General features: G+C 40.6%; 2 protein-coding genes across 9 annotated transcripts in view; one reads left to right on the plus strand and one right to left on the minus strand.

Moving 5' to 3' along the window:
• rnf111 (ring finger protein 111) overlaps positions 1-14,812 on the plus strand; it is a 41,537-nt gene extending 26,725 nt beyond the window's left edge. For 5 of the 7 annotated variants that reach the window (XM_085453453.1, XM_085453427.1, XM_085453435.1 and 2 more), the window contains 12 exons: positions 282-436; positions 2,268-2,465; positions 2,673-3,049; positions 4,916-5,168; positions 6,523-6,829; positions 6,906-7,031; positions 7,356-7,464; positions 7,964-8,044; positions 10,253-10,348; positions 10,639-10,725; positions 11,120-11,223; positions 13,167-14,812. In XM_085453453.1, coding sequence (XP_085309579.1) covers positions 282-436; positions 2,268-2,465; positions 2,673-3,049; positions 4,916-5,168; positions 6,523-6,829; positions 6,906-7,031; positions 7,356-7,464; positions 7,964-8,044; positions 10,253-10,348; positions 10,639-10,725; positions 11,120-11,223; positions 13,167-13,284 — 2,011 coding nt within the window. In that variant the 3' untranslated portion in view covers positions 13,285-14,812. The remainder of the gene's footprint in view (positions 1-281; positions 437-2,267; positions 2,466-2,672; positions 3,050-4,915; positions 5,169-6,522; positions 6,830-6,905; positions 7,032-7,355; positions 7,465-7,963; positions 8,045-10,252; positions 10,349-10,638; positions 10,726-11,119; positions 11,224-13,166) is intronic. The other 2 variants (XM_085453469.1, XM_085453461.1) reach the window with 2 other exon arrangements.
• Positions 14,813-16,508: 1,696 nt separating this feature from the next.
• The window catches only part of myo1ea (myosin IEa), a 50,408-nt gene continuing 46,635 nt past the window's right edge, over positions 16,509-20,281 (minus strand). The window contains exons 27-29 of one of the 2 annotated variants that reach the window (XM_085453488.1): positions 20,097-20,132; positions 18,081-18,250; positions 16,509-17,994 (exon numbers count right to left, since the gene is read on the minus strand). In XM_085453488.1, coding sequence (XP_085309614.1) covers positions 17,918-17,994; positions 18,081-18,250; positions 20,097-20,132 — 283 coding nt within the window. In that variant the 3' untranslated portion in view covers positions 16,509-17,917. The remainder of the gene's footprint in view (positions 17,995-18,080; positions 18,251-20,096; positions 20,133-20,281) is intronic. The other variant, XM_085453496.1, reaches the window with a different exon arrangement.

The following is a 20,281-nucleotide window of genomic DNA, read 5'->3' on the forward strand; positions in this document are numbered from 1 at the left end:
ACTGACTAGTCACACACATCCCTAGCCTACCATGCACTGTTTTAGATGCTGCAGCAAAACAAGCCATTACACAAAGTCCTTCTGTCAGATCTGCTCACTTTTACTTCCTCATCCACTTTTGCAGCAGCAGCATCTGCTGGCCTGGAAATGAACTGGTCTGGCTCTTGTAAAGCAAATGCTTCAGTGAGCTGTGAGAATAGTCCCGGTGGTCCTGAACTCCAGCATGTTGTAACAGTCTCTTTTTCTTTCTCCCCTTTTTTCAATGTGTCTATTTTCTGCAGGTCACGCTCAGTGGGGGGTCTTGGCCGAATGTGGGGTAATAGTTGCTCCCAGAATCGCCTCCAGGAGCCACGTGGACGTCACAGGCTCTCCACTGTTATCCAACCGCTGCGGCAGAATGCTGGGGAGGTGGTGGACCTCACGGTTGATGAAGATGGTAACACAGAACTCGTTTCAACAAAGCCTGGTTAAAAGATTACTAAGCGATGTTTTAACTTGGGTCTTACTGACTCAGCTAATGTACTTTTCATGCAAGCTGTGCGAGAGTTCTAGTAACTTATTTGTCACAGTCTACAACTGTGAAAGATAAAACTAAGACTAAAATATATACAAGGAAAAAACATTTAAAATTAAACTTAAAAATACTCAAAAATACTGGATTTAATTGTCAAGTTGTTACAGAACTTTAATTTAAGCCACATGCACATCTCTGGAGTGTTTTAAATTTAGATATGAGATGTAAAGTAAGCAGACAAAGATCTAATGTTGAGTGGAACCAAAAGCGATATTTTACCAAAAAACGTACAATTAGTAACAGAATTGGCTAATTATTTATTAAATTGACTTAAATTTTAGTGTCATTCTAGTTCATACTCAGCTTTGTATGGTTCTGTGACAACATTAACCTAAACCAGTAAGGTTGCATTTCTTTTCAGTGTATTCGTATCTCGCACTTTATTTTCTGTTACATTGCTTTGTATTGGTATTTGTCTCTTAGCCTGGATGTCATTCTCTGTATCAGCCTGCGCCTGTGATGGGTAGCAAAATGGTGCCTCACGCAGTATTAGAGCATTTGCATTTCTTAGGAGAAAGAGGGGAAATTAATTTGTGAATATGAAAAGCAGATGGTATTTACACACTGGAATGCTAATAAGGTCTGCTCTTCTACTTGGCTGCTAAGCCTCTGCAGACACTATGGTATGGCAGACATTACCAGTGTGCACAAATACCACAGTGTCTCCTCCACACATAATCGTGCTTGGGAATCGATAAGAAATAAGCGATTCCGATTCCATAATCGATATCAGTTATTGATTCGATTCCTTATCGATTCTCATCAAGTTCTCTCTGGCTCTGCTTTGAGAGTGGCCAAGATTTCTAAGCAGCATATCAAAGACATTGCATTCCTAGAAATTAATAGCGTGCTGTGTGGTCAAATGTTGCACGCTGGAGGTGTTTCCCCTCTTTGTTGTGATCATTATTGGGCTCATTACTCAAAAAAGTAATTATTACCTATTACACAGAACACTTGTCTTAAACGTAATGCTGTACATTACTTAATGTCTTTATCCTTGGAGTAATTAATTATTACTACTATTCGTTAACATTACTTTCACATTTTTCTATAAAATGACCTGAAACAGACCGTCTGACAATTACCAGTTAACAATATAAACCTATAGGTTCCACACACCAACACGAATCCCTATCCTAATGAGGACACACATATGATATTTCTCTTATTATTTACACAAAGCCGACAGCACAAAATAAATCGCCACAGCAGCCCAACTCCTCATCTGCTTGTTACCTGTTAAAGTACACGGTCTGGCTGCTGGGCATTCACTCAGCTTTATCATCAGTCTGTGTTCTAGCTAACTTAGCATTAGCATACTGCCTGTGGAGTTGCTTGCAAAGAGCCAAAGTTCTGTTACAAGTCTAATTCATTTGTTTCTGTAATGGATGGATTTTGCACTTTGCGCTCCCATGCTTTTGTGTAATAAAAATAAAAGTAATGTCATAACCACACTGTAGACTGTGCCACTATCTTCGTCCTCCTGCAAACTGAAATCAGCTGATTGTAGCACAAGTGAAGTCGATAAAGGGGATTGATAGGCAAGCAGGCTAACACTTCCAAGGAACTGAACTTCCCGATTCCCACCCTACTTCTGATCAATAACTCAACTGACAAAAGTCAGCTGGTTTTTATTCTGGTGACATAATCTTTTCTGATTACCATTTGATTTTGTTTTTTTTTTAATCCACAGATCTCTCAGTTGTGCCAACAACCTCTGGCGGGATTCAGCCTCAAACAGTCAGGTCGTCCTCATCATCATCATCATCCCATCAAGCCTCTACCTCAGAGCTCAATGATGCCCCAGGCCCTTCCACTAGCTGCCCAGGTTCAACACCTGAAAGTATGCACACACAGAGGCCAAGTGGCTCTGCTCGCACAGGTCCAGAGGGTAAGACAGGACACAGCATGTTGACATTGCTGCAGCAGGCGGTTTCATTTCAACTGTTGTCTGGAGACATCTTGTGTTTAAAAAATCAATTATTTTTAGTGGCCAATTTCTAATTAGTCTGTATTGTGTGGTCCTCTGTGATATTGTCTGCCCTGTAAAAGCATTTTTAAAAAGAAAAATAATTCTCATATATCTTTCTCTCATCAGATGACAACAGACCAGGTTTGTCAGGTACAACAGGAGAAAATGCAGGCGTGGCCATGCCTAGGCTCCCATCCTGTTGTCAGCAGCACTCACCATGCGGAGGCCCCTCCCCTGGTCACCTGCCCCTGAGCCACTCCCATCCAAGTTGCTTGCAGGCGTCGTCCCCTCAGCAGACCAGCAGCTCTCAGCACAGCCACAGCAACACTCAACACTTTCTCCATCATGCCCACCACCCAGCACCGCAGCCCCCAGGCACCATGCTTTTTCCGGAGCCGATATGCCCCGTGGTGCGACCCAGTGCTCTGCCCGCCCCCTGCGCCGGAGTCAGCAGCAGCAGCAACAGCAGTAGTAGCAGCAACGCAGCCCACTACCATGACCAAGTATGGCTGTTTGTACAATATTTATTGATTCATAGCTGTTAGCGAGGCAGTATAAGCATACGCTGATTCCACACAAACCAGGTTTTCGTGACCACTAAGGTTTATTTTCTTGCATGAAGAAATCCTGGCACCCCAGAGATATTTTAAGTGGAGCTAAGGGAAGATCAGAGCTATGGAAAAAATAATTTATTAAGTTAAATATTTATCCAAATGTATATTGTCAGCAAAGAACTGCCCCAAATACTGAATCACCCTTATGTTGAAGAGCAATGATGTAGTCTGAGTAATGGGGAGTTACAGTAGTCAGGTTAGAGGCTTTTAGCTACCTTCATTGTTGCTTCATTCTTTGCCTCATTCCAGGCATTTATTGAGATTATCTGACAGGTGTTTGGAAACACAGAACAGCTGTACTCACTCTGTCATGAGGACTCGTTATATCCCTACAGTATCCATAACCTTCAGTAGAGTGCAGGGTGAATGAAGTGAGAGGATTTTTTGTTATTATTTTATTCCACGACAACTTCTGAGCCTGTTTTTGTCAAAGCTTCATGATGCATTTGGAATCAATCAGTGAATGTGATCATTAATGTTTTATTTACAGTGCTGCGAAAAACTACTTGCCCCCTTTCTGATTTGTTAGTCGTTTTGTTTCATTTTGCATATTTGTCTTGTGTCTGTTTTATGCTTCGGATCCTCAAACACATTTTAGTACTTCTCAAAAATAAGTCAATACAGAATTTTTGTTTATCATCATTTTATGTCCATAAAATGCTTTTCAGGTGTGACCCCGTGTAAAAAAACGTATTGCCCCTCAACCCTAATAACTGGTTATGCCACCATTGGCAGCAAGAATTGCAATCAAGTATTTGTGATAACTGGAAGTGAGTGTTTCACATTGGTGTGAATTTTGGCCCGTTTGTTTTAATTCAGCCACGATGGAGAGTTTTCCAGCATGAACGGCCTGTTTAAGGTCACGCCAAAGCATCTCAAGAACATATGATTTACATTTACATCTCTCAGCCTGGAAAGGGTTACAGAGACATTTTTAAGGCTTTGCGACTCAAGTAAACTACAGTGAGGGTTCACTTGAGTCCACACGTGTAGAAAATTTTGAACAGTGGTGAACCTTCCCTGGAATCAACTAGAACTGCGGGCCTCACTTGTTTCAGTTAAGGTCAGAGTTCATGATTCAGCAATAAGAAGGAGAGTTGTTAAAAAATGGCATTTATGTGAGGATTCCAAGGCAAAACCACTGCTGACCAAAAACAACACGCATAATAATGATCAGAAACACACCAGCAACTCCACCTCTGAATGGCTGAAGAAACAAAAACAAAATGAAGGTTTTGGAATGGCCCACTCAAAGAGTGGACGTAAATCTGATTCAGATGTTGTGGCGTGACCTTAAACAGACTGTTCATGCACGAAAACCCTCCAGTGTGGCCGAATTAAAACAATTCTGCAAAGAAGAGCGGACCAAAGTTCCTTCACGGCGATCTGAAAGACTCTGTGCCAGTTGCTGCAAGCACTTTATGGCAATTGTTGCTGTTAAGAGTGGCACAACCAGTTATTAGATTTAGGGGGCAATTTCTTTTGCTACAAAATCACCATCTTATAAACTGCTTTTTGTATTTACTTGATTTGTCTTTGTCTTAAATGAAGTTTCATTGACATGTGTGACAAAAATGTGAAAAAAGAAGTCATTAAGGATTCAAACACTTCCTCACAGCACTGTAGTTAGAGACTGAGGGAGAAAAAACTAAGTAGAGGTTCCTGATGGGTTTTTTTTTTCACTCAGAAAGACGAGCTCAGTGTTCTGCAGATTTGGTCCCAATTCTTTCTGAAATGTCTGTCTTCCTTTCATAGCAAACTTTGCCAGTGGACCTGAGCAACAGCAGCGTTCGGAGCAGTGGAAACAGCGGGGCGAGTTTCCATGGCAGCACTTCAGCCTTTGACCCTTGCTGCCCAGGTTCCACCTCACGGCCCCCTGCTTATGTTTCCCAGCCCACCCCTGGGCCCAGTCAGCCAAGTGTGGTGGACTCATTCAACTCCCCTATGGTGGCTCAGCCCCAGCCGCAAACACAGCCCCAGCCCTGCAGACATTACATGCACCCAACTTGTGAGTACAACGCAGTACATTACATCAGACTTTTTAAACTTTTGAAAATGCATTTTGAATGTTTGCTGCTGCCTATGAAAACAGATTTGCAATGCAATAATACTAACCAATGCTCGCTCACAGACACTAGTGCTGGCTAACAGGTTAATGTGCTCAGTGCTGAGAAACTTAATTTGCTACTCAGAATTTTCCAGTATCTGGTTAGTCTGAAGCAATGCGATGAGGATTCTTGGTGGGGATGTCGTGAAAATTTAGAGTCACTGGTGCCTCTCCTTACCTTTCCCTTACTTGTCCACCCTCCCTGTTTCAGTGCAGTGTGGACAAATATTAACAAATTCAAATTCAAAACAGGAAACGGGCAAGGCCCCAAGAGGACCTATAATGGGTTTTTTCTTATTTTCTGTCATATATAATATTCTAAAATGTACTGTTAAAACAATCCTAATGCTATACCAGTCTTTTATAGTAAAGAGACAGAACCGTCAGTTCAGGGGTCATTCTTATTCTCACCTATAGGTAGCTCTGGGTAGTGACTGAAAGAATGAGATATAAGATGTAAGCAGTGGAAATGATCTACTCCAAATTGTATGGATTTCTTTTTAGTGATAGGGTGAGGAGCTCAGATTAGAGCAGCTACTCCTCCACACAGAAAGGAGCCACTTGGTCCAGGTATTTGACCTTTCAAATGACGGAGGCCCGGGGGCAGACCAAGGAAATGCTAGAGAGATTTCATATCTCAGCTAACTTGGGAATGTCTTGGTCTCCACCCACACCACAAGAACTGGGGGAGGGCTGGGCTGAGGGAGGGCTGGGTGTCTCATCTTAGACTGCTGACCCTGCAATCTGGACCTGCTTGAGTGGCAGAAAGTGGATGGATAACTGGTGCTTGTATTAAACATAGCAAAAGTTTCGAATGGTGAGGTCAGCATGTGAACAAGTAAATCCCATGAGTCCAAGGCTCAGGCCTCACAATGTTTTAAATAGTTGACTTTAAAAAGGTTTTAGTCCCTTGGCTTGATAGGTCATAGACACGGGATGTCCTTTGCTGGTTGCGAGCGCAGTAGCTCCATAGCAACCTCGTATTCAAACTGATTTTGAGGGCGAGCCGATAAGAAAACTGTAGGGAGCTAAATATCTTGTTTTAGACAGATGAGAAGCTGAACCTTTCTGCCATACTGGGTATATATAATTTTATTTTAAAGTGATAATTTTCCATCAACTATTAGACTTGTGATTGGAGTAGGTTGGAAACGGAAGATATCTGCATTTATTTGTTCTTTTTTTTTTTAAACACGAAGATCCTTGCATAATTTGACAGTCTTAACTTTTCCCCTTTATCTCTTGTCAAACCCAGATGGCCCTCTAACACGTTCACTGCATCATCAGTCCTCTTCCGCCTGTCCTCATTCCCATGGGAACCCCCAGCTTACACCTCAGACCCCAGCACAAGGTGAATTTCTCATTCCCCACACCTTTCATGCACCTCTGTCATCCCACCCGCCAGGCCACGCCGTGCCGCCCGCCCCTCCCCCGTCTCTGTCCACCCACCACCTCACTAATTCAAGTGCCCAGCTGGCCCAACATCTCCCTGCGGACCACCAGACCCTGCCGCACATGTATAGGATGGAGGTTCAGAGGCGCAGGATGATGCAGCACCCCACGTGAGTACCAGTGCAGGCTAAACTTACATAATTGATGGCTTTTCTTTGCTGAACATGTATTATCCTGTCTTTCCAGACGAGCACACGAGCGTCCTCCTCCACACCCCCACAGAATGCACCCCAACTACGGCCATGGGCACCACATTCATGTGCCACAAACTATGTCTTCCCATCCTCGCCAGCCTGAGCAGAGAACAGCATGGTCAGTATCATCAGGAGTGTAATGTGTGTAATGTGTAAGTTTCATACTAGCTAATCCAGTGATTCCTAGATTTCATAACTACCAAAAAGAAAGCAAAGAAGAAACATGGAGACCCATCTCAGTGTCACAACTTATTTATTTTTTTTAGTCTTTCCTATCATGTCACAAACTGAAGTTATTTTTCTATGTTAAATAAACTGAATGCCCATGAAGTGAAGTACCCTTTAGAAACAGTATTATAGATATTTAATGTGACTGCACTTACATGATTATTTGGATTGATGTGGTTTGATGTAATAATGACTCACCGCCTTGTGTCAACAGGGAGCTCGGCATCGAAGCCGTAGCCCCGTTCCCTTCAGGGCACCTGCACTCCCACCTGCCACACTACCACCCTCCCCCAAGACTGCACCACTTCCCCATCCCCTTCATGGTGAGAAACCCTCAGCACACAGGCATCCATTAGCATACATGAAAATGAATCACTTTTATATGGAGTTTGGCTGCGATTAATGGAGTTTGCTCCTTATTTATAACATCAGTTATTTCAAGGATGGTTTAGTGAACCCATGAATAATTCATTAGCAATTAATAGTGGCTCATCAACCATTTCGAGTGCACACTCAACAAATCCAAAAAAATCCTCGACTCTCATCCTGCGCAAATATAGCTGACAGTTGTTAAGGAATCTATCATCTGTGACCTTTATCATTACACATATGCAGTGCCTGCATTTTCAGAGGTTTTTAATTAATTACATTATTTTGTTGAAACTTGGCTTCAGTTTTAGAAATGGCAGCAGCACATGTTGGTTTTGTTTATTTTTAATAAAGCTAAGCTGACACAACACCCTTCATGGACCACATTACAGTGTGACTGACTGCATTCCTTGTATTTTAAGGCTAAACTTAATGAAACTTCCTCCCCTGCAGCACACTGGCATATCTGAAGTGACCTACCCGCACATTAGGTACATCTCATCTAGAATTACTGGCTTCGGAAGAAATTATGAGGTGAGTACTGTTTGTAAATGTATAAGCCTGAGGACAGTTGGGTCAAAACACGAGTACGAGTTACTGTTTCGTTCATCACGGTTGTCTGTTACTATAAATTTTAAAATGGCTTGACTCATCTCCGCATGACTCAGCATTATTGTGATCCTGTCATGGCGTCAGTGTTGGTTTGTTTTTATTGAAAATGCACGCTGGAATTGGATGAATGCTGCTGTCGCAGGAAAAAGAAGGGAGACGGTGTTTTAGTGGAAGTTTGTGCAAGGAAAGTTTTTAGCGTTTAATAAACAGTGCAGGGTTATTAAAGAGACAGATTAACCAAAATCAGATTCACTGAGGCCTGTTGCACATCTACATTTAGGTCCTTAAGTGTTGTAGTTTTGCCTCTTTACACCACCACAGTGGATTTTAAATCAAACGGCATCACAGTTTGTGATTGTCCCACATTTTCAGCATCTGAAAATTTGTTTTTTGATGAAATAACATAAATTTATATTCATTAGTTTTCAATTCCTGGATGAACTTGTGGACATCATCAAATGCCTTGTTGGTTAATTTGAGACAGTCTACCAGCCCTTTATTGCTGCCACCTTCAGTGTTTGTCAGGAGATAAGATGTACCACAATGTAAGGAGTGCTCTGACACGTTGATAAATATGTTTTTTTTATCTGATTAGCTTGGTAGCATTTGTCTTAATCTGAGCAGAATGTGTTGCCCTGTACTTCACAATTCTGCTGCTTTTATCAGCAGTCACATCGTTGGTAACCCGGTTCCATTGGCAGCTATATTTGCCCGTGTCATAACATTGCCTCAGGTTTGACAGATGATGTAGTTTGATCGTTACCCATAGTACAAGTTAATTTTCGTTTGTTTCGTCTTGTCCATATATATTTATATATACACGTGTACACAAGTTTTTTTCTCTCCCCAGAACTCTATAAGCAGTGTTTTCTGATCTGTTCTTCCTGTAACCAGTGGTTTGCACTTTGTTCCAAACCCTACATGTATTTATATTCATGAAAGCATCTGTTGATTATAGACGGTAATGCTATCTGTGATCTTTTGGGGTTGTTGAGGTGGTCAGAGAATTCATTCTATTTAAGACTGGACCACATTGGTGTAAGGAACTTTAGAAGTGACCAAACCAGCTGGTATAAAATTTGCTGTAATTCTTAAACGGTTCATCTAAAATGATCATAAAACCCCTCAGCTTAAAGGTTGAAGTCTACATATCAGTGGCATATTGATTGTTTGATTTTTAAAATCCAATCTTAGCAGCTAAATTACAAAAACCACTTCGTTGTGCAACAAATTATGGACCTCACTGCAGATTATTTTAATCTGAGTTTTGCAGTGTTATCTAAAATGTTTCCCTCCTATTGAATATAAAAGGAACTCAATCCCAGTTGCCTTATTTGGCCTGAAACACCAAATAAGTACATTTGAAAAATTCACCAGTGGCGTCATGTCCACGCAATCATCACATGATTGCTCAGAAAATTCCACAAACGTTGGCATTTTTTCATATAGGAATTGTTTTCTTTCTGCTGAAGAAAACTGTACCCATCAACCACATCACCGCAAGAAAAAGGAGTGCGTCTAACTTTGGCAGGTTCATACTTGTGACATCGGGGTAGGATGTAAAGATCAATAGCGTCTTCATAACTGTAGCTGTAACGCTCGTCTTCACAACGAGCTGTAACGTTAGCTCAGTACACGTCGTCTTTGGTGGTGAATGTGGTTTAATAGAAAGAAAATAGTTCCCGTTTTGAGCTTCTCACACTGCAACCCCAACTCACAGTCTCAAAATGGTGAATTGACCTCTGAGCTCGGTGTGGCCAAATGTTCATGAGCAACCTTTAACCTGAAAAAATTGCTCCCAGAACACGTGTCTGTCAGCCGTGACGTGAAAGCTTCTTCTCACAGAGCCGTCTGCCTCAGTGAGTTGAATTTATTTGCCAAGTCACGCAATTCAACAAGCCAACAAGCACAGTGAGTGGCTCAGTAGGTAACCACAGCTGTCCTGCTGACACTGCATAAACCATTGGCTTGATTTAGAAATATTAATCTGACTTTCGATGACTACTTGGAAACCCATTTAGTCAAAGGCTTTATCTGCTTAATTGATTAATCGAACAGCTGGTAAAGCCTCTCCATGAAGAAAAATGTCAGTTTGTACAGAAAATGTCAGCTTTTTTCCCCTCCAATCAGGACCTGCTGCATTTAGAGGAGAGACTGGGGACTGTGAACCGAGGAGCCTCTCAGGGAACCATAGAGAGGTGCACTTACCCACACAAGTACAAAAAGGTGAGGACCTGTCAGAGTGTGTGTGTTGTAATAAATATATAATGTGCTTACAGATTTTGAAGCTGCTGTCTATAGTTGTGAATGTATGCTGCAGTTGCCTCTGGGACAGAGTGCGCAGTGGTCTTTTGTGCTCATTTCAAACATCTGATGTTTTGCCAGCATTTAGAAAAACACTGTAGTGTCTTTTACCAGAGATTTGCAGCTGTGACGATATCTGTTGGGGCAAAGTTTCCGTAGAGGTTTCCAAATGTATCTAAATAAGCAATCTAACACCCTGCCACCCAATACAGAAGGTGTTGGAGAGAGACATTGACCAACAGTTAACCCCTGAAGCTTGGGCATCTATTGGGAAAAATATGCACGCAGACCCAGAATCGGTGAGAAATAATGAACAAATCAATTTGGAAACATGTCTCTGCTCACATGTACAGTAGATGTTAGTGTTAGTCTTGGGGGCCAGGGAATTCGGCTAATTACTTTGATTTGAATCATTTTGATTTGATTAAAAAACATTTTTCTGTTTCAGGACAAAATGACCATTCTCTCTGTCCCCAAATCTAATGTATTGTTGTAAACATAGTTACCTCTTTATCGGAAAAATATCACTTGTTTTTTTTTTTTTTAAATACAAACTTAATACATACTTCTAATCTTACTACAGTGTTTTAATTGAGTAGCTTGTGTTTGAATTCATAGGATTTTGTTTAACCATCTGTAATAGCAGTTGTTGATCGACACTGCTCATCAAAAACAAACGTTTCTCACAAACAGAGAAAGCTGCACGGTAAGCAAGACGAAGACGAGGGGGCAGATGAAGACACAGAGGAGAAATGCACCATCTGCCTGTCAATACTGGAGGAGGGGGAGGATGTCAGGTAAATGTCTCGCCTCCTGGGTGTTCGTCCCGCTCGCCGCGCTCGGTTTTGTGTGTTCAATTACGCTTTCAAGGGTGTGACGGAGACAGGTGGGATAGCAGGTGTAGTTTAGCCGTTTCACATTGTCTCATAGGATGTAAAAAAAAAAAAAAGACCCAGAGGCATTAAAGTAATCAGCAGAAAATCCCAAAGAGCCTTAAAATTACAAGCCTCATGGTGCTGCGTTTTGGCACTCACTCAAGTATTTCTTTTAAAGAGGATTTTCTGCCCCCTGTTGGTTTAAGAGAAACTGAAAAATTAAATGTTTTTCTGTTTTCTTTACCGTGCACTACAAATTGCGAATCCCTTAATTATTGTTACTCACTAACAACATTTAGTCTTTATTCTTACATTTAAACTGTGTTTTAAAATCAGTGTTTCCCTAATTGGAGAAAGCAGATGGCAGCTCTGTTTGTAAGGAATACAGATGAAAACTTAAATATATGAATTATACGATGGACTCAAGTGTTTAAAGGCACTTTTATCCGGTCAAATCAAAAACTTCCTCATTGACAGTGTCTGACATTGTAAAATATACTTAACTCTGTTTTTTGGAGCCTATCCCCAGCTGTCGTAGGTCGAGAGGCAGGGTGCGCCCTGGACAACTGTTACAGCTGTTACAGCTGTTAGCTCACTATTTCAGCCATTTCCTGACTTCTTTCAGCTGTTGTTGTATTTAAACCCATCCCTGCATTGAGGGTACCAGCATGCAGCAGTTTCATTCATTTGAGCTGTTTTTATGCAGCTTCTACAGAATACAACTTATTCACTTTTTGAGCCATTTTAATGTTAATTTAACCTTAATGACATTTTAATGTACCAATAACTCAGCTGTATGTTTGTATAGCTTATCCACTGGATTTTGTTGGGTTAGGGTAGCCCCGGCTGGGAGTCGGTGGTTTTGATACAGCTTGTATTTTACTCACAACAGTGGTTTAAGACTTAATGTGACAGAAAACAACAATTTCAGTCTTTGATTAACTAAAGATGTTGGGTTTTGAAAGCTTTGTTTTTGGGGCCTGTTGTTAGCTGTGGATTCGGTGCACTGGTGATCATTTAAAATAGCTGAACAGTAACATAGTGCTTAGCAAGTTTATTAATATCACCACTCAGTATAACATTTATGCCAAATAAACAGAACTGTAATTACCAAAATCATTATTTCTGTTTCTGTAATGGTTAATTCACTGATATTCACACGCTCTTTAATCAAAAAGATATTTTTAATAGGCTAAATTATAATTATTGTTGTTATCCATCAAGTTAAATTTTTACAAAATGAGAAAAAATGTTTTTAAAATGTGTTATTTACTTGCATCCTGAACAGAAAAAATATTTTAGTGGTTGAATGTTTATTTCTGACTTTCAGTTATTTGAGTATAAATGCATGAATTCAGAATAATATTAATATAGTTTATAGATTTAAACAGACAGATTTCCTGGCTTTTGCACGTGACCATAAACAAAGATTTTAGTAGACAAAGTAGTGCAATCGTTTCTGTTTTTGAAATAGGTTTCGCTGTTTTCATCGGATTTTTAAAAAAAACCCCAAAACTATATTTTAATTAAGCTCATGATCAGGCAGTGCTGCTGTATCATGCATGTTAATATTCCATTCAATTTTATTTATACAGTGCCGAATCACAACAAGGCACTTTATATTTTAAGGTAGACCTTACAATAATACATACAGAGAAAAACCCAACAATCATATGGCCCCCTGTGAACAAGCACTTTGGCAACAGTGGGAAGGAAAAACTTCCTTTTAACAGGAAGAAACCTCCGGCAGAACCAGGCTCAGGGAGGGGCGACGGGTTGGGGAGAAGGAAGACAAGATAGGGAAAGGGAAAGCCTGCTTAATCTATTTCTTTGTCTCACGTCTCTCTCCTCTGTTTCCCCTCCAGACGCCTACCGTGTATGCACCTCTTCCATCAGCTGTGTGTGGATCAGTGGCTCCTCACCAATAAGAAGTGCCCCATCTGCAGAGTGGACATTGAGGCGCAGTTGTCTGCTGAGAGTTGATGCTGTTTTTTTTTTTCCCCCTTTTTCTTTTCTAACAACCCTTTTGTTAAAAATTTATTTTGAGATCATATTAATTTCTCTTCAGTACTGCAGTCAACCAAAGATGGCATGAATTACCCCTGCAGCAGCTCTACTGCAAGGATATTAAAAAAAAAAGACATCTGACAGAGAAAAAAATAAAAGCATTGAGCCTAGAGTGCCAGCTATCACATGTTACTACAACAGCTAGAATTCTCCATTAAGGGTTTAAGATTTTATTGTATTTATAAAGCTTTTATGTAGCTTTTTTGATCGTTTCCTCAAGTGTCATTTGCGTTCTGTTTCTCTGCATGTTTCCTCGCAATGCATTTCTTTGCACATATAACGTGGGCTCGAAACGGCCTAACAAGTTGCAGGTGAGGATAGCTGCTCTAGTAAAGATGCATTTCTGTAAACCCAATGCCTCGCTTTACTAGAATAGAATGTCAACCTCCAGTTAAGGAAAAAAAAAGAAAAACAACAAAAAACAAAACAAACATTGCAGGATTCATTTTACCAATCATTGTATCATTGATTAGTTTATGTTTAGAAGATGTGGATTGTTAGTGAGAGATGTTTTTTTTTTTTTCCTTTCCTTTCTTTTCTTTTTTTTTTAAGTAAATCAAGACATTCCTAACTAGGGAACTATGTTAACAGATCAGCTGCTGTATTAGTGCACACCCAGTATTTCTAGAGTGGAAATAAACTCAGATGTTCACCTCACTCCCAGAATATGCACACGCTTTGCTACGATTACACCACCCGCCCCTTCCCCCGTTTTCCAGCACCTTCATTTTGACTACAACACCGTTACCGCCACCATCCGATGTATTTTAGAGGACAAAGAAAAAAGAATGTCACCTCCCTCTCTTTGACTGTTCTTTCTAAACCGAACGATTGTCGGGATCTGCTGTGAATCTTTTCTTCATTCTGTTTGGGGTTCCTTCCTGCAGACGGGCCTGCGGACGCTAGGTTTATGTGAGGTGATCTCAGGTCGACGCACGACCCCGCAACCTGGGATCATTTTGTCAATTTGAAACTGGCAGTGGCGTTGATTTCCTGTGTGTATATGTGTGCGCGCGTGCGTGTGTGCTCAGAGGGAAATACACAGCTCAATCGGAGATGAATATTTACTGTTTATTCTCACACGTCGAACCATTTCACCCACCCTCCCTTTTTTGTCTCTCTGTAGTTGAGCAGCGGCGTCTGCTTTGGCCGCTGAGAAAAGAAAAGAAAAAAACACTAATGCTGTCGACTAACTCACTCGCATAGACTTGCACAAGAGAGAAAAGGGTAGGAGGACCGTAGTGAATATGACAGTGTGCTGAGGCCATGTATTTCCACTCTGACGAATAGTAAAAACTGAAAAATTACAATTTTGAATGGAGTGTTGAAATGCAGTACTTAAAGCAGGTAGCCATGCATTCATTGACTTAAAGGCACCAGGATCATATTCTGTGGGATTTCTATTAGTTTTAAAAAATGATATTAATAAACTTGGATAACTTAATTGTGTCGTTTCTTTGGCGTTTTTCTGATTCATCAGACATGCGAGTTTCTCACTGGCTTTCATAGTACATGCTTATCTGTCATTAAATTTGCATTGGCTTAAAGATCATGTAAAAGCTTAAATCTTTTATATTGGAGAAAAACCAACATAAAAGCACAAATTTACAGACCTGACTTCCCAAACTTCATCTTTGGGTTAAATAAATACACAAATGTACAAAAATCAGTCAGATATAGAAAATGATCACTATTACTACAGGCACATTTACTCTTTACTAATCTCATTATATATTAATCTGATGCGATAGATATAGATAGAATAGATGTGCAGTTTCCAAACTTTCCTAGTGCTTGACCTCCAGACGTTTTTGTGATATGTAATCTCAGAAAGCCTTAGATCGAGAACATGTAGATGATATCAAGTTTATTCTTTCTCGTTATTGTCATTATTTATTGTATTATTAAAAAGGACTTCTATTTTCAAATAATAAATTAATGTAAGATCATTTTAATCAATCATTTTTCTCTAATCAGTGCTGTTCTGGTTTTAATAAGTTGATATAAATAATTAGAAAGTCTGTTATGGACCAGGTGAGTGAGGTGATTCCATTTAGGAAATTGTTATTTTGTTAAAGCAAAAAGACAGAAGAAACTGAGCAAGTCTAGTCAGTTTTTCGAAATGGTCCATAGTTAAAATGAATGTGATTAAAAACTACTAGTGTCTAAAGAAGATAAACGCATTTATCACAACCGATAAAAGAAGACGTTTCTCAGATAACATAAATGTTAAAGGTCAACTATTCAAAATGTTGCAGTACCGATTGTAGCCACAAGGTGGAAATGAAACGCAGTCTTCCAGCAAAGCTGTGGCCCTGAGTGCAGCTGCACAGTGGAGGGTGTGACAGATCCTCCTCAATAAAAACAATGTAGAAGACATAAGTAGGAAATGTTCCTGCCAGCACAGATACATTTTTTTCTGTTTCAGCTGAGTAAAACTATTTCAAGGTAAAAGTCTCTTGTACCTGTAAAGCTGGGCTGAGAGACAATCTTAAGAAAACAGTCACAATTTAAACATAGATTTTGGTAAAAAATTACTGAACAGTTAAATCTGCAGCTTAGACATTTACTTTTAAAAAAGGCATACACATCACTACATTTACCCTCCAGGTCTTCATTAGGTACACCATTCAACTGCTCATTAATGCAAATATCTAATCACCAAACATGTGGACAAGGCCAAGATGAGACCTGCTGACTTTCAAACTGAGCATCAGAATGAAAAATAAAAGTTATTTAAGTGACTTTGAATGTGGCGTGCATGTTGGTGACAGACGGTCCAGGTCTGAGTACCAATTTCTAAAATTTACAGAAAATACCTTGTTGACACCAGAGAATGTCTCGATGACCAGACTGCTTTGTGCTGATAGAAAGGCATCATTAAGTGAAAATGAATCAAACTAATCCAAAGTATGAAGAAAAGTATCTATGAATGTAGAAACGTCTGACCTTAAGGAGTGGGTGTCACTCCTGTCAGCTAAGAACAGGAAACTCAGCCTTCAAATCGCACAGGTTCACCAAATATTTACAGAACTGAAGATTGGAAAAACATCTGCTGTGAGATTCTGATGGCAGGGTCAGAATTTGATGTAAACAACATGAAAGCCTCTTTGACAATAAAACAAACCAAAGCAGTTAAATATGCAGTATTACATGCTTTATTAAAGGACTGATCTACTGTTGTGTATTGCACAAGGATACTTTCCACCATCTGTTCAAACTATATTTCATGATGCAGAGGTTTTATGACAGAAGTCCCAGCAGTTGTCACTGACCAGAGTATAATGTGGTTATTTTATTTGGGAAAAAAAGGAATGTGTAAGTAATGAAAGCAGTGCAAAAAGATGTGCAGAAACAGTCGAGCACAAGTTAAATAGTTTGCAGCGCCACAGGGAAAAATGGCAACAAATTCACCTAAAAGCAAATCGGTGCACTTGACGAAACAAAAATCCGTTCACCGTGATCTGTGATAGTAACCACACCGAGCGGAACAGGAAATAAAGCAGATCTGTGAGCAACAAAGGCAGATGAAAACCAGCATGTTAAAATCCTTCAGAGAAAATACAAAACAAAAAAATATTTAATTTAAATTCTAACCAGCACCAGGCATCCTCCTACATATGAACACATATACAGAATCAGATCTAAAATGCCTGTTTTTAACATTTAATGTAAACAAATTAATTACCAAAGCGACTTATTGCTATCTTGGCAACTTGTCCTTCATCAACTTGACTTACTGGCTGTGGCATGAACGATGTCTGTGTCCAAGGTAGTACCGGTGCTAATAAAGTGCTAATAGACCGCAGACAGCATGCTCAGGTTACAGTATACATGGCCTCTACTGTTAGTCTAATATACTGGTGTGCTAGAAAAGCAAAGACATAGTGATTAACCACTTTACTACACTGCCCTTTGACTGGTTTGGGTATTGCTTTGGTATTTCTAATCATTAGAAATCACAGTGTGGCGATTTAATGAATATGTGTTCCTGGAAAGTAGTTACAGTTTTGCACCAAAAATAAATATTTCCTGGTAAAACAGCAGTCACTTCATTTTTGACACGGACACATCCACGTTTGCTTCGGCAATCAAACCTTCATCTAAAACAAGCTAAACAAAACAACGTGTTGAGAGTAAAAATCACAGCCTGGTCCCACAGATTTAGCAGATTTCATTCCAGCGCTTCAAAAATGTTTTGAGCTAAAAGTCCTCAGCAAGATATAAATGACAGTAAGGAGAACACAGAAGCTATAAATACAATAAATAGTTTTGTTCAGTACTCAGAGGGACTGTGAAGGGAAAAGAAATCAGACCCTGGGGTCAAACAGTCTTCTTTGTCTTTAGAGCCTCATTTCAAGCTCGATGATCTTTTAGTCTGCTGGTGTAACCGGGAGTTACATTCGTGTACTCTAAGGCAGTAAAGTGGAGGAAGTGTCTCATTGTGCTTCTCTCTCCAACTGTAAGCTTCTAAGCTCCGCCCCTTCCTCTGAGAAGGTCAGCTGGGATGAAGCGTTCTCTCCTCCGTGTGCTGTGAAACCTGCAGCTCCTAGATCTTGGTGACGTAGTTGTTGGGGAAAAGTCCCTGCTTCCCACGAAGGCGTCCTGTCCACCACCCGGACACATCTGGCCGACAAACACGACTAAATTAGCGTCTCGTGAAAAATAGATGACAAATAAGCCCCTGAATGCCTTTTTCGCCCTGCGCTTACCCTCTTTGATGATGTCGATGACGTCGTCAGCGTTGAAGCTGAGCTCGTCTGTGTCCTGAGCATCGTAGGCGTACAAAGCTCTGCACTGGGGCACCTGGGGCTTGGGTTTGGGTGCAGGCTTGGGTCGTCCTCCTCCCGGCGGAGGCCTGCTGGCTGACGGTCTGTGGGCCCTGAGGTAACATCGAGAGAAACAAAGAGAGAAACGCGTTTGTGACTTTGTCTATGGTCGATCTCAGAATACGAGGGCATGCATAACCACCATCTCATTATACCATATACCAACCAGGAAACACCGATTTGAGGATTAAGATTTTTCATTTTCCAATCAACACTGTAATCAAACGGAAAGTGTTTTAAAGAGATAGCAGCAGTTCATAAATCAGACACAAGATGGCGATATGGTGCATGCCATCTCTATGCCTGCAACTGAACCTAAAATGTGTTTGTGAAGCCCTCAGGAGCACAGAGTGCTGATCCCAAGTCAGCAGCACCTTTTTTCTGCATACTGGCTGCATTCCATTACTTGCATATTGCTGTACCTGATTCTCTCGTCACCACGGCGCGAGTTAGTGTACGGGATGTATTTGGGAGCAAGTGAAAACCTCAAGGTTGATGTTAGAAGGATTTGAGCAAGTTTGAGAAGGACCAAATTGTGACTTGGTCAGAGCGCCTTCAAAACTGCAGCTCTTATGTGGAACAATGGCCGGCTCCTGTGGTCCGATCTAACAGACGAGCTACTGTAGCTCAAATTGGCCAGAAAGTTCAAGCTGGTTCTGATAGAAAGGAGTCAGAATAACCAGAACAGCCAGGTGCCCGTGCTGACTCCTGTCCACCAACAAAATGCCCAACAATGAACCGAACCATGGAGCAATATAGGAAGGTGGCCTGGTTTGATGAATCATGTTTTCTTTTACAACACGTGGATGGGCAGGTGTGTCCATTTTTACCTGGTAAAGACCAGGCATCAGGATGCACTATGGGAAGAAGGCAAGCTGGTGGAGGCAGCATGATGCTTTGGACAGTGTTCTGCTGGGAGACCGTGGGTCCTACCATCCATGTGGATGTTACTTTGACATGTAACACCTACATAAGTGTTGGTGCAGACCATGTACACTTTTTCATTGAAACTATTCCCTGATGGTTGTGGCCATCAGTGGGCTAGTGGAGTTCATGCCCTGGCAGGTCAGAGCTGTTTTGGTACCAACTCAATATTAGGTATAATTTTGCAGCTGATCGGTGTACACTGTAAATAAAAGAGGGATGCAGTCTCTATGGCGCCACCTGCTGGTCAGGCGGAGCAAATTCACCATCATCATCATCATTCAGGTGTTCTGACGTTCTGACCAAAGAGAGCTCGTACCCTGCTTTATCATAGTTTTTTTTTTATCCTGTAGGGATAATCTATAACATGAGTTATATTGTAGATGTCTTATGTATCAACTTCAACAAAAAAAAAAACAAATAATAAGTAAGGCCATAGATCAATGAGCTGTAGTGTTCACTGCAACCGGGCTTCTGTTTAAAACCAGAAAGGTCGCCCCCTGCTGGCCACGAAAAAGAACGCAGGTTTGAGGCACATCTCCAGTGGCTTCACTTTTTAGTGCCGTATGACACATCCGTCTTTTATACACTGAACTTTAAACAGGCAGTGAAGCAGCCTGTTTTATACATATGTAACTTATGCATTGACCCAATAAAATTATTTACTCCTGTGATATTAAAATTGAACCAATATTAAAATAAATCAATAAATCAATAAAAGCACAGAAGGATTCTTTCAACCTCCCAGAAATCTTGTTTACAAATGAAAAAAAAAATTTGAGAAAGAATTCCCACTTGATTGAAACAGAGCAGCAGCAGGAGCAGGAAATAAAAATAAAATAAAATCTTAGTTGCATACTACGACAGGAAGTCGAATTTTAATCATACAAGAGAATATGCATGAGCATTTCCTGCTGCTGCAAACTTTTGCACTCATGAAACACCAGTCAAAACACTGCAAACACTCCAACTCACATTCCTCCGTTTGAAGTGGGCGGTCTGCCTCCAGGACTACAAAAGAATAAATTATCCAAATTATGTCAAAATACAGAAACACAGCTATGTGTGAGAGTGTCTATAGTCATTTTAATACGACGTTTATAACTGTGTTCGTGACACGAGCCTGACTACTGTCTTATTTTATGAAACTGGGTTTGGAC

This window comes from Copadichromis virginalis, linkage group LG1, assembly GCF_057382275.1.
Source record: "Copadichromis virginalis isolate Kocher_CV1m ecotype Utaka linkage group LG1, C_Virginalis_male_GT1.1, whole genome shotgun sequence".
Taxonomy (NCBI): domain Eukaryota; kingdom Metazoa; phylum Chordata; class Actinopteri; order Cichliformes; family Cichlidae; genus Copadichromis; species Copadichromis virginalis.